Here is a 13,031-nt window from a genome sequence, read left to right on the forward strand (position 1 = left end):
CCAGGGTGCATGAGGAACTTAAAGACAAAGGCTTGGAGCACAAACCACTGATCTATTGTGCCACAAATGAGGGGAACAATTTTTGTGCTTTTCATTCTCCACATCGTGAGGTTTTCACCTCTGTAAACAGCTATTTGTAGCCAAGCATTTCCCACAGAGTAAGCAAAATTCAAGTATCCCACTCTTATATACCTACCAGTGGTTGGTTGAAGAACAGAACTGGCAGGAGCCAGTTGAAAAATCACTTAAATTTTCCCAGCTGCAGCATGGCAGTACTACAATTAGTTGTAACAAGTTTCCAATTTTCCCTTTCAAAGTGCTACAGCACTTTTTTTTTGTAAAAATGGGGTCTGGCAGTCTGGTGCACTTGTATTACTCATACTTTACAATTCTATGAAAATGTCCATCACTTTGTTCTATGAAGAGTAATGGTCAAACCAAATACAGTTACATTCTGGGTCATTCTTCCTCTCAAGAACAATGACAGCCTCTATGGGTTGGATTTTACGCTCCTCCTCTGGTGGGTTTGAAGATGGGGAAGGTTGGAATACAAAACCCAGCAGGTGGCCTTCTTGCCACCTATCCACCTGCCCCAAATCAATTTTTGATTGGGGTGGGGGACGTGGGGAAGTGTCACCCAGAAAGGAAAAACAGTTTGGACTTATACTCTTATTTTCCAGCTTTTACTGGTGCACCGTTTTAAGGTATACAAGACCAGTTCGGACCAGTATTCATACTTCCCAGTTTTTACTGTTTTTCATTCTGGCAGGCGTCACCCCTGCCCTTGGGCCTATTAAGGCCCTTATGCAACCAAATAATGGCCAGTTAAGGGCCTCATCTCACTCCATTGGTGTTTTATCCATTGTGAGGTATAGGTCCACGCCAGGTGGGAAGCCCAGCAGTTTTAGCTGTATGGGCTGGTGTTGGGCAAAGAGGCTGGATGTCTTTGCGGCCCCCCCTGAACCCAATAGGAGGCGCCGTCCCCTTCCCAGGTAATTTCCCCTCACAGTTAATCCTCTCCTTGGCCTCTCGAACCCAACCGCATCCCCTGCCTCACTGAAACCTCCGATGCCGGACTTATCTGGGCTCCTTGGTGTGGTGGGACTGCCTCTAGTCCCAGCTCTGGCCACCGCTCATAGCTGGCGCAGTTTGGACAACAGAGTCTCTGGATGTCTCACTGGCCAGCAGCTCCCTAAGGTGGGATTTCCTCCTGAAAAAGGGGCGTAAATCTTGCTTTAAAGCAATTAACGCTTCTTCCAGCGTTATATTGCTGCAAGGCAGCTGATCATGGGCATGCTCCCACCTGACTTTTTAGCTGGCAGAAATGGGCAGGTGCCGTAAAATCCAACCCTATGAGTTAAAATGCCAACTGGCACAAATTTTGGACCATTTAGTGCCATGGACCCAGAGCCACTAGGAAGAGATTGAGGATGCTCAGTGTTATTCCATGCTAAAACAGAGCCAGCAATCTAGCAGAGGGAAGAAACTTACATAGTGCAAATCTGGGACCATTCCGCCCTAAGTGCGGTAGCAGGTGGGAAAAAGGACATTTTACCCACTGGCTGCAATGGCGGCTTTTCGTGCCTTATTGTCCCATTCCCGCCTCATTATATTATACAGCTACAGGAAACACGCCATCTCGCTGGCAGGTGGCCTATGATTTGCCCGCAAAGCCGTTACCTCACTGTTTCCTCACGCCGGGCACCTTATTTAAACTGCAGCCGGGCGCACACTTCTCAATGCTTGCAGCCCAGGCCTGGTCCAGTGAAGAAGTGGCCCCAAAGGCCAAGAAGAGTGCAGCCCCTCAATTCAGTGAGGCATCCCTGGGATGCCTTCTGGAAACTGCTGGAGCCTGCCGCAATGGCCGCAGGAGGCCCATCAGTCTCACCACTCCGACTTGGGAGGTGGTGACAGTGGTGGTCAGTGCCAATACTGCACAGAAGAGGTCTGCTATCCAGTGCAGAAAACGGGTGAATAATTTCATCTGTGCCACCAGGGTAAGGCAACATTCTCATCAGTCTCAACACACACACATCACAAGCCCATCACACATTCACTGGCACCTCACTCACTGCCAGCTCAAGGGACATCACCACTCACTCTCACACACACAACCTCAAATCTCCATCTGGCCTCGTCTTCTCTGGACAGTACCTCCTCAGCCCTCACCATCTTGAGGCCACTTGCATAGATCAACATGTGCCCCACACATGCCCTTCCCCAGTCACCCTGCAGCCTCTTCCCTTGCCTGAGGCCACTTCTCCCCCTTCCCCAAGCAAGCCCTAGCTCTGCAGCCATTGAAAAGTAACCCCCACCTTATGGCTGGTCTTGTATTTAGAGACCCCCTAAAAGTGATGTGGTGCTGCTTGCGAAGCCTGGCACTGATGACCACGAGGCCCAAAGCAAGGTAGGTAAACAAGCCTCAAAGTCCTGAGTGAAGTGCAGCTCGCCAAGCGCACGTCGCTTATGTTCAGCTGTGAAACACGTCGGCGTGATTGTGCCTGGATGATCCAGCGTGGTGGGGAGGGGGGGATGATTCCGGTGAGTAGGGCTTATAACGATATGTAGATGTATTAAAATTATGTTCCTGACATCCAGGGGCAGGAAACGTGGCCCACTATTGACGGGCACAGCAGACAACGGCAAACTGGTTTCATGTCAGCATGAAACTGATTTTTGGCCTTCCCACCATACTGTCTGCTCATGCCTGCCATGATGCCCAACATCAAAAGGGACATAAAACTCCCATAGTCCAGTTAAACTGCATTCAAACTTCTGCCCCAGAAAGGAAAGAGCAATGCACAGTCCACGTGTCACTGAGTCCCTCCAATTTTAACAGTTAAATTTGACCTAGTCAGCTTAAGAAAATATATTTTTCATGTTTTTCTATGGTAATGCATCTATTTAATAATTATTTTAAATGTCTATCGCGTATGGAAAATCATGTACATCAGGCCATTGAATTTCTGATATGCATCCATCACACAATGATCCACTGCAGGAGCACTGAATCATAATGTTTACCCCTAGATTTTGTATTTTGATTAGGAATATGTTCACTATATTACGAACTTCAATGCAAGCATTTTCACTCTGATGTTCCTTGTAAGCATTAAGGATGAATATAGGTGGAGGAGTAAATGGTTTTTGACACAGTACCTGTATTTCAGGAATTATGGGCCCTTTCTCTTGGCATGAGCCTGCAAATGCAGTCAATGGTGATGGAGAGACGATTGGATTGGGACGAGCAAAATTACTCAGGTCACAGCTAGGGATCTCATTCTCTTCGTGCCTCATGATGACAGTGTCCATGACAAAGAAACGGTCCCACGGCAGCCAAAGTGTATGCTCCTGAGTGATGAACGGAGAGCGCTCAAAGTGTATCGTGACCGAAACCCCTCCGTTAGTCATCAAATCAAAGCTAGTATTTGGAGGACAGAACAAGACAATTTGTTTTCAAAAGGTTTACCTTGTATAAAACCACATGACAGATGTAATTTTCCAACTTTGTACTACCAGCAGGCAAGGATCTCAATAGCAGCACACATCAGAAATGCGGGTAAAAACTATGCACAATTTTTTAACCGTCAATTTAAATGGACAGAAAACTATTCAAAGTGTATGCATAAATTTCCAATACATGTTGCTGACAAGCAAGGCTCCTGCCAAGATTACAAAGTTACAAAATTAACCATAACGGCATCTGTCAACTTCTTGACAGCTTGTACTCTGGAACAGATGCAGCAGGTAAAGGTCAAGCTTGTTGATCAGGAGGTAGACATCTTTAATAAATTGATATTTAGACACTTTTATTAATATGCAATCTTGGAAGAACAGACTTATTTGATAGCAGAGTCATCCATCAAAAACATGAAATACATTCAGATGCTAATAGTGAAACATTTGTCCTTTAAAGCATTGCCTCACTTAATATTTATGTTGACTATAAAGGACTGGGTGCCCCATGGTATTGCTCAGGGAGAGTCTGATGTAAGGAGTGCAATATGTTGTATATATTATCTGAAGTAAGCTTAGGTCACAATCTGATTTGGAGTTTTTTTTTGCCAATTATATTTGCTGCAAGACAGGATGCACTAGATTGTTCCTTTGCTTCTTGCTTCGATTGCTTCTACGATGTGCGCTATTGCTAACAGCTGCCTATGTGGGTCTGATGATCTGGCATTCCTGCCATTTGAGTTCCAGGTCAGACTGGGGGGGTCTGTAATTAGCAGTGTAAACACTGTTGAGTTGAATTTCCTTTGTGTTTCTCCTTTTCGCTCCTGCAACTTCAGCTGAAATCCCCTTTTATGCAAAGCTCATTTGTGCACGTAATGTGGTGATGGCAGAATGGGAGAAGCCCAGGGGATGCCTAAAATTTCCTCCAAAGGACCTCCACCACTGTTGCACCTTAAAAGTTTTACTGCTGCCAATGCTTTCCAGAGTGACATATGTGCAAGTATCCAGTGTTTGCTCATTTGCATACCCATTGGTGTATAACTGCTGAACCAGCAGCAGATTTCAGTGCAGACATTTTAATGCACATTTCAGCTCCCACTCTTCAGCAAATCATGGGGCAGTGGGAGGGGGAAGGTAAAACAAACAGGCAAGATAGGAACTCTGCAGGTGGCTCTTTCATTCTTTTAATCAAATTACTTAATTGGACATCTTATCAATATTTTTATTACACTTTGACAAAATTCTGAATACTCAAGCAGGTCATGATAGCAAGCCAGAGAAGAGTAGACAACTTCAATTACTTAGACCACAAAACTCTCCTGGGTGCTGTTGAAGGCAGAATAAACAGGCTCCTGGGCATGAGTCACCCATAATGTTTACTAATGACACCTTGAGGGAGGTGCCACTGGCACTGGCTGCCAACTCCCTCAATTTTTGGTTGCATGAGGCAAAACACGAGCATCATAGAAAGCTCTGAAGTTTAACTGCTTTCCCTTTAATAAAGTTGCTCTTGGAATGATGCGTCAGTGTAAAGCTTTGTACCTGCCATCCTGTCTGCTGATGGTGTAACCATAGTGTGGATTGTTGACAAAGCTGATATTAACTCCAACCAAAGGGGTGCCATCTGCTGTCACTACTTGACCTCGTATCACACATGTGTGGCTGTAAACAGCAGAAATAACACATTAAAATTAATATAGGTATACATTTTACAGCCATGCAAATTCTATGTGAAGAGATGTCCCCCCTAAGTTTGCTGCTTAATTATCCACTGTCCGAACTGGAGTTATATTGGAAAGTCAGGAAAACCCCCACAGAAAATTCCAGCTAAATTTTTTTAAGGCACTTTGAATGGGGTATTTCATGACTTATTAAATGGCTTACTGCCACAATGCAATATTTTGCCTCTGAACCAATCTTGGATGGCCACACATGCTAACCACCATCATCACAAAGTTATTTTACTTGCACATCCAAATTCCAATCACAAATGGTGGTGGACAATTAAACAACTCACTGGAGGAGGAGGAGGCTCCACAAATATCCCCATCCTCAATGATGGGGGAGGTCAGGACATCAGTCAAAAGAAAAGGCTGAAGCATTTTCAACCATCTTCAACCAGAAGTGCCAAATTGGTGTTCCATCTTGGCTTCCTCCTTAGGTCCCCAACATCACAGATGTCAGTCTTCAACCAATTCAATTCTCTCCACGTGATATCAAGAAATGGCTGAAGGCACTGGATACTGCAAACTGGATACTGTGGGCCTATGGACAATAATACTGAAGGCTTGTACTCCAGAACCAGTCATGTCCCTAGCCAAGATGCTCCATTACAGCTACAACACTGGCATCTAACTGACAATGTGGAAAATTGCCCAGGTATGTCCTGTCCACAAAAATGCAGGATAAATCCAACCCAGTCAATTATCACCCCATCAGTCTGCTTTCGATCATCAGCAAAGTGATGGAAGGTGCTGGTGACAGTGCTATAAAGCAGCACTTACTCAGCAATAACCTGCTCACTGATGTCAATTTGGGTTCCGCCAAGGCCACTCAGGTCCTGACCTCATTACAGCCTTGGTACAAACATGGACAAAAGAGCTGAACTCCTGAGGTAAGGTGAGAGTGACTGCCCTTGACATCAAGGAAGCATTTGACTGAGTCTGGCATCAAGGAGCCCTAGCAACACTGGAGTCAATGAGTATCAGGGGGAAAATTCTCCACTGGTTGGAGTCATACCTAGCACAAAGGAGGATGGTTGTGGTTAATAGGGGTCAATATTCTCAGTGCTGGGACATCGCTGCAGGAGTTCCTCAGGGTAGTTTCCTAGGCCCAACCATCTTCAGCTGCTTCATCAATGACCTTCCCTCCATCATAAGATCAGAAATGGGAATGTTTGCTGATGATTGCACAATGTTTAGTACCATTCATGACTCCTCAGATGCTGAAGCAGTCCGTGTCCATATGCAGCAAGACCTGGACAATATTCAGGCTTGGGCTGATAAGTGGCAAGTAACATTCGTGCCACACAAGTACCAGGCAATGACCATCTCCTCTTGACATTCAATGACATTACCATTGCTGAAATCCCCACCATCAACATCCTGGGGGTTACCATTGCCCAGGAACTGAACTAGTCACATAAATGCTGCGACTACAAGAGTAGGTGAGAAGTTGGGAATTCTGTGGAAAGTAACTTATCTCCTGACTCCCCAAAGCCTGTCCACCATCAACAAGGTACAAGTCAGGAATGTGGTGGAATACTCTCAACTTGCCTGGGTGAGTGTAGCTCCAGCAACACTCAAGAAGCTTGACACCATCCAGGACAAAGCAGCCCATTTGATTGGCACCCCATCCACAAACATTCACTCCCTCCACCACTGACACACATTGGCAGCACATTGTACCATCTACAAGATGCACTACAGCAATTCACCAAGGCTTCTTCAACAGCACCTTCCAAACCTGTGACCTCCACCGCCTAGAAGGACAAGGGCAGCAGATGTGTGGGAACACCACCACTTTCAAGTTCCCCTTCAAGCCCCACACCATCCTGACTTGGAATTATATTTCTGTTCCTTCACTGTCGCTGGGTCAAAATCCTGGAACTGCGCTATGGGTGTACCTACAGTATCTGGACTGTAGTGGTCAAGAAGGTGGCTCACCTCCATCTTCTCGAGTTATTTTACGGTGGGCAATAGCCAGCCATGCCCAGATCCAATGGACAAATCCAAATAAAGACAAATATTTCCAAACTAACTTCCATTGTAATGTATGAATAGACAAATATTGACTGAGCAATGAAACTCCTGAGAAAGAAAATGCATTAAAAAGGGATTTTCTCCCTGAAAATTACATTAATCACATAGAAAACCCAATTGGTAAAAGAATAATATGGCACAGATAGTTTATCAATAAAAAAATATTAAATTTCTGATGTATATTTTCCTGATAACACCTAGCGGAGAAGTACAAGTAACTCAGGCTGTTTGAGCTAGTATTTAATGTTCATTAAGAAATTCAGCCCCTTATACTGTAATGCTTGTATCGCTCCCAACTTATTAGACTTTGCAAGGTGGTATTATTTAACAAAATTAGCATCCGTTTTGAGCATATACTTAGACCTTCTTGAAAAGATCTTTTGCATTGAAGATAGCATCAGTTCTGTATCGTTAGGCTGAATTTTCAAGTGGGCATCGGAAATTTGATGTCAGGAGCATTGCAGATCCTTTAGCCTATGAACCTTGGCAGTGTGCAACTTTACATGTGGCGGCCTCCTAATTGGCCACCTCTGCGTTTGCCATCCAATTAAGCATGGTGGGTGTAACAGGAATGTGGGGGACCCAATGAGTGGGTCTGCAGGACTGCAGCCTCACTGGGAGAGATGGGCACTGCTAAGGCAGAAGATGAGCAGCAAGGGCGCCGCAAGATGAAGGTGCTCTCAAGAAGTTCCATAGCAAAGAAGGTCCAGAGTTGATCAGGCCATTAATGTGGAAAATAAATCCCCCCGACAAGAATGATTTTGGCTGTGGCTGTGGACTTTTCAACTTTGTGGTTCTGTCATCGGCGCATGGAGACCAGGCTCTGATGGGCCTCCTACCAGGGTGGCCCAACGTCTGACTGTCTTGTAATTTAGCTTGTCCTGTGTCCCGTACCATTTTCTCCCGGGATGCCATTTGTCCCATATTTCTGGGACAGCAACTGGGAGACTGCTGGAGAGTCTCCTCTTGTCACTGCCCTTGTATCTTTGGTGCTTGCACATGCACTACTATGATGTTAGCCTATGTCTTCTATGGAAGAGGACTGTCATCTGTCTGCCTGGAGTGGGACTGGAGCCAAGGAGCCTGGGGGAGGAGTGGAGGATTCACTGGAAGTAAAGTTGGGGGTGGGGGTTCCAGCAGTCCCGAGCTGGGGAGAGCGGTAGGTAGCCCATGTCTCAGATGGGGGGTTGAGGCCTGAGTTTCAAGCGGAGGGTCAGTCAGTCCCAAGTCTCAGGCTGTGGTGGTGGGTGGGGGGCGTGGGGGCGGGGGTGAGGTGGGTGTGTGTGTGTGTGTGTGAAGATGTTGGGGTGGGGGGGATTGGGGGGTGAAGAGGGTTGGGGTGGGTGGGGGAATGGGGGGTTGTGTGGAGGGGTGTGGGGTTATAGGGGAGGTGTGGGGATTGAGGGGGGTGATGCAGTCCTGTGTTTTGGATGGAGTGGGGGTGTCAGTCAGCCCCACTTTTCGGATGGTGGGGGAGTCAGGCTGGTTGGGAATAGTGCCTGCTCAGTGAGTGGGGGAAAAGGGTGTTTGGGAAGAGGGGCTGCCTGGTGAGCGGGGAGAGAGTGTTTGAGTGGTGGGATGTGCGTGATGTGTTGAGGGAGTAGCTCGTGAAGCATCAATGGGGCTGAGGATGCAGATTGTAAACAAAGTATCTGTGGATTGTTGCAAGGGGGCCTGCACTCTCTAACCTCAGTACTGTCGCCTCACCAGCAGTTGCCTCCCCCAGCCAGGTCTCTACTCTTGCCAGCAACACCCCCCTCCCACCTCTTGGCATTGAAGTGTCCCTTATTTTATCTCTACAGAGACAGTCACTCTGTCTCCTACCTCCCACTCAGAAGCTGCCTCCAAAACATTGCTGGGCTCCAAACTCAGCGTGCAACACCTGGAGAGTTCCAACGGTGTGGGAAAATGGCTCCTAAGTGGGGGCCTTAATTTCCTTGATTGGATGCCCACCTCCATAGGGCGAGTTGCCAATTCCCGTGGCAGTCCAGCCCTGGGAAGCCTGCCTGAGATAGGACAGCCTAGAGGAGCGGTCCCAATGCAGTTTTCAATTCCTTCATAGCAACCCCCAACTTCCAAAGCTGCCTCCAAAGGGCCAGAATATTCCAGCCATTATTACAATGCTGTCACTAAAATGGAAAAGTAAAATGTGAAATGTGAACTCCTGCACCTTGTTTATCACTGCTTTGATTGACTCCATCTGGAAGTCAGCATATTGTATTCTGTCCAAGTGAGTGTCCTGATAAGGAGAGAAGTGCTGGAATATGATAAGCAACAAAATGTGAAATGTGCTCTTTTAAGACTGTGGATCATGGTTATTACTGATTTGTATCATGAATACTTTATTATTCTATGTCACTGAGCTAGTCATTTCTATAAATTTTATGGATCAGTCAAAAAAATGATGTTGCATTATTCAGTACCTCAATAAACGAGAAATTAATATTTTAATATTCTCAGTAAGGTGGGGGAGGGCAGGGGGAGGGAATTGTCTTCCATAATTTGTATGTTATTCTTTTTTCCCCTCACATTTCTGGCTGGTAGATGACTCCTTGGCCCACACCACTTACATAGAATTACCTTGAATCTAGAAAACAGAAACATGCTATTTGACTTTACTAGTCTATGTCACCCATTACAGTCTATGAGCTTCCTCGCATTCTAATTACTTCTTCCCATTCCAACTCACCAAATCCCTTTCTTACATTCTCCCTCATGCATACATCAAGGCTCTCCTTCAGCACTCCATATGGAAGTGAGTTTCATATTCTCATCAGTCCCTGCATAAAGAAATTCATCTGAAAAGCTTTATTTCATCAGATTAGTGACCATCATATTTTTGCTTCTTGTTCTTGCCATACTCAAGTGGAAATAGTTGCTTCACCTTCACCCCATCAAACCCTTTATAATAAGAGCTTTCACAGGACTCTCCTTTCCAGAGCAAAGAGCCCCAGGCTGCTTAATATTTCCTGATCACGGCATTCTTTCAATTCTGGTAATATCTTACTAAGTCTTTTCTGCACATCCTCTAGTGTGTCAATTTCACTTTTGTTAAATAGGAACCAGAACTGCACACAGTACTCCAACTGTGGTCTAACCAAGAGTCTCAATAAATTTATTATCTCCTTAATTTTGTATTCTATCCCTTATGAAATAAACCTTAGTGCTTTGCACCAGTTCTGACCTTCACAACATGCAATACTATTTTTAGTGATTTGTATATCTGTATTCCCAGATCTGTTTGCTCCACTAACTGATTCATTCCTTCCAAGGAATAAGAGGCCTCCTTATTCCTCCTCCCAAATGAACCACATTATACTGAGCTACATTAAAATTCATTTGCAATTTATCTGTCCACTCCGCAAGCCTGTTTGTGTCTTCTTATATTTTCGTGCAGTTCTCAATGTCATTAGCTATCATCTGCAAATTCCGATACGGTACCTTCAATTCCTGAGTTCAAATAACTTGTGTATGGTGAATAGTGGCTCCAGCACAGATCTCTGCAGGATACCTTCTATCAGAATGAGAAATCTCCCTTAACTCTTAGCCTCATTTTGCTGTTTTTAGTAATCTTCCAGTCCATTCTACTACCTAGTACTTGACTCTACATGCTCTGACCTTCATTATTAGTCTCTTGTTCAAAATATCTATTCATTATTCATATGGTTTAGAATATAACTTCTACCTTTAGGAATTAATGTTTTAAATGTAGAAAACAGGGGCATTTGGTTGAGAAACTGGTAAAAACAACTGTGATGTAAATGCAACTCAGACAGGCCTGGGTTTATTACCCTTAAAAGCTAGCCTGTGTTTGTCTTGCAAGATCAGAGTTGCTAGTGAAAAAAACTCGAGCAATGAGCAATCCTTTTTTAAGCCTGTAATGAAACCAGGAAATCTGGAGAGAGATCAATTACATCATTAGAAATATAAATTATTCCCATGGGTTTCAGGATCAAAGAGTTGTGTTGCAGGCAAAATAATTTGTTTGCATTTCTGTTTGAATTATCCCAAATCATGCCACGTTGCCAAAGTGACAGTGATTCAGGGCAGTGTGGAGCCTTGGTTAGAGGTTTTTTTGTTTAATTTATCTGTACCTGTTTGCTGACAGAGGCAATCAGTTCAGTTTGGGATTTGTGAGGGAAAAACAGTTCGAAGATTTGCTCTAGTTTTCAGCTAGTGGATGAAACCTACAGTGGTCCCAAAAAGCCTTGTTGCAGAAAGCAGTCAGCTTGAATAGTTAGCTTAGAAAGAGCTGTACAGAAGCTGCGGGAGCAGACTAGGAAAGAGCAGTCTTTGTATGTCCAAAGCCAGGACAAGAAGCAGTCGTCAGGTCTTTAAAGGACATTGGAGGATTGCTTAGTCAGACATTAATAGAAGGATGAAACAAAAACAGAAAATGCTGTAAAAACTCAGCAGGTCTAGCAGTATCTGTGGAGAGAGATAGAGTTAATGTTTCAAGTCCATATGACCCTTCTTCAGATTAATGGAAGGATCACCATTTTTACCTCAAGGAATAGCTAGAATACTAAGGAGAATTAAAGTAAATTCCAGAGGGCTGTGGTAAACCTTTGGGTTAGTCCCAGGAAAAGTGAATGAACCTTTAAAATTTTGTAAGATAAGGGATCTCTTGGGGATAAGTAAAAGGTCAAAATGAGTTTATAGCATAAGCCCTTATAAGTTATAGTGTTAAGTTAGTGGTGCTTGTTTTGTTTACTTTCTCTTTAAATATACAATAGAGTTTGTAGGGCATGGTTCTGTTGCTTAATTGCTGGAGTTTGGATTTCTTCTTTAAACATCAATGGTCCCTAAGACGAAGGTAACATTCTTACATGGCACCTTATTCTGAATGTTCACGTATGCCACATTCACCACATTGCCCTTGACTGCTGTTTCTGTGATTCCTTCAAAGAATTCAGTAAAGTTGGTTAAACATGACTTTTCGAAATCCATGCTGACTATTTTTATTGTATTCTCTATCCCTGAATACTTTGTTATCACCCTTTAGGAACAATTCTAGTATCTCTTCTATTACTGACAGTAAGATATAGCTCTTTAGACTGCCATGATTAGTTTCAGCTCCATTAGCATCAGCCTTGGCTTAGTTAGTAGCACTTTCATCTCTTGAGTCAAAAAGCTGTGGCTTCAAGTTCCAGTCCAAAAACTTGAGTAAAAAGATTTAACTTTACACTCCAGTGCAGTACTGAGGTGGTGCTGCACAATTGGATGTTTATTCTCTTCGATGAGATGTCAAACCCAGGCTCAGTCTGCTCTCTTAGAAGGACATAAATGATCTCATCATGCCATCCTGAAGATGATCAGGGGAGATATCCCTAGCGATCTGGCCTATATTCATCCCTCAATCAACATCTTTAAAAATAATCTGGTCATTAACACATTGTTGTTTGTGGGAGCTTGTTGTTTGCAAATTGTCTGCTACATTTCCTACAATGCAAATATCTGCATTTTAAAAGTACATCATTGGCTGAAAAGCGTTTTGGGGCATCCTGAGGTTGAGAAAGGTACGATATAATTGCACTTTTTTAAAGATAAAAATTGCCTTTATTGTTTGCCAGTTCTCTGGCACTATTTTCTCAGAGTTTTTATACATGGACACTGCTGTCAATGTTATCTCCTGCATAGTTTCTTTGAGTAGCCATGGTTGGAATGCACCTTGGCCCAGGGATTGAGTTCAACAACTTCAGATCCATCCCACCCCCTTTCCGATTCCCCTTTTTCCAATAATTTATATTTTTAAAATATATTTTTCTTTTCCCACCTGTTTCTATTATTTTTAAATGTATTCATGGTTTTTTC

At 44.0% G+C, this 13,031-nt stretch overlaps 1 protein-coding gene across 1 annotated transcript in view; it reads right to left on the reverse strand.

Annotated features, from left to right (window-relative positions):
- The window catches only part of tenm4 (teneurin transmembrane protein 4), a 240,022-nt gene that overhangs the window by 90,124 nt on the left and 136,867 nt on the right, over positions 1–13,031 (reverse strand). Inside the window, exons 12-13 of the mRNA XM_078544823.1 lie at positions 4,999–5,118; positions 3,160–3,421 (exon numbers count right to left, since the gene is read on the reverse strand). Of these exons, the coding sequence (XP_078400949.1) occupies positions 3,160–3,421; positions 4,999–5,118 (382 nt within the window). The remainder of the gene's footprint in view (positions 1–3,159; positions 3,422–4,998; positions 5,119–13,031) is intronic.

The sequence above is a fragment of the Cetorhinus maximus genome, chromosome 7 (assembly GCF_964194155.1).
Source record: "Cetorhinus maximus chromosome 7, sCetMax3.hap1.1, whole genome shotgun sequence".
Lineage (NCBI taxonomy): Eukaryota > Metazoa > Chordata > Chondrichthyes > Lamniformes > Cetorhinidae > Cetorhinus > Cetorhinus maximus.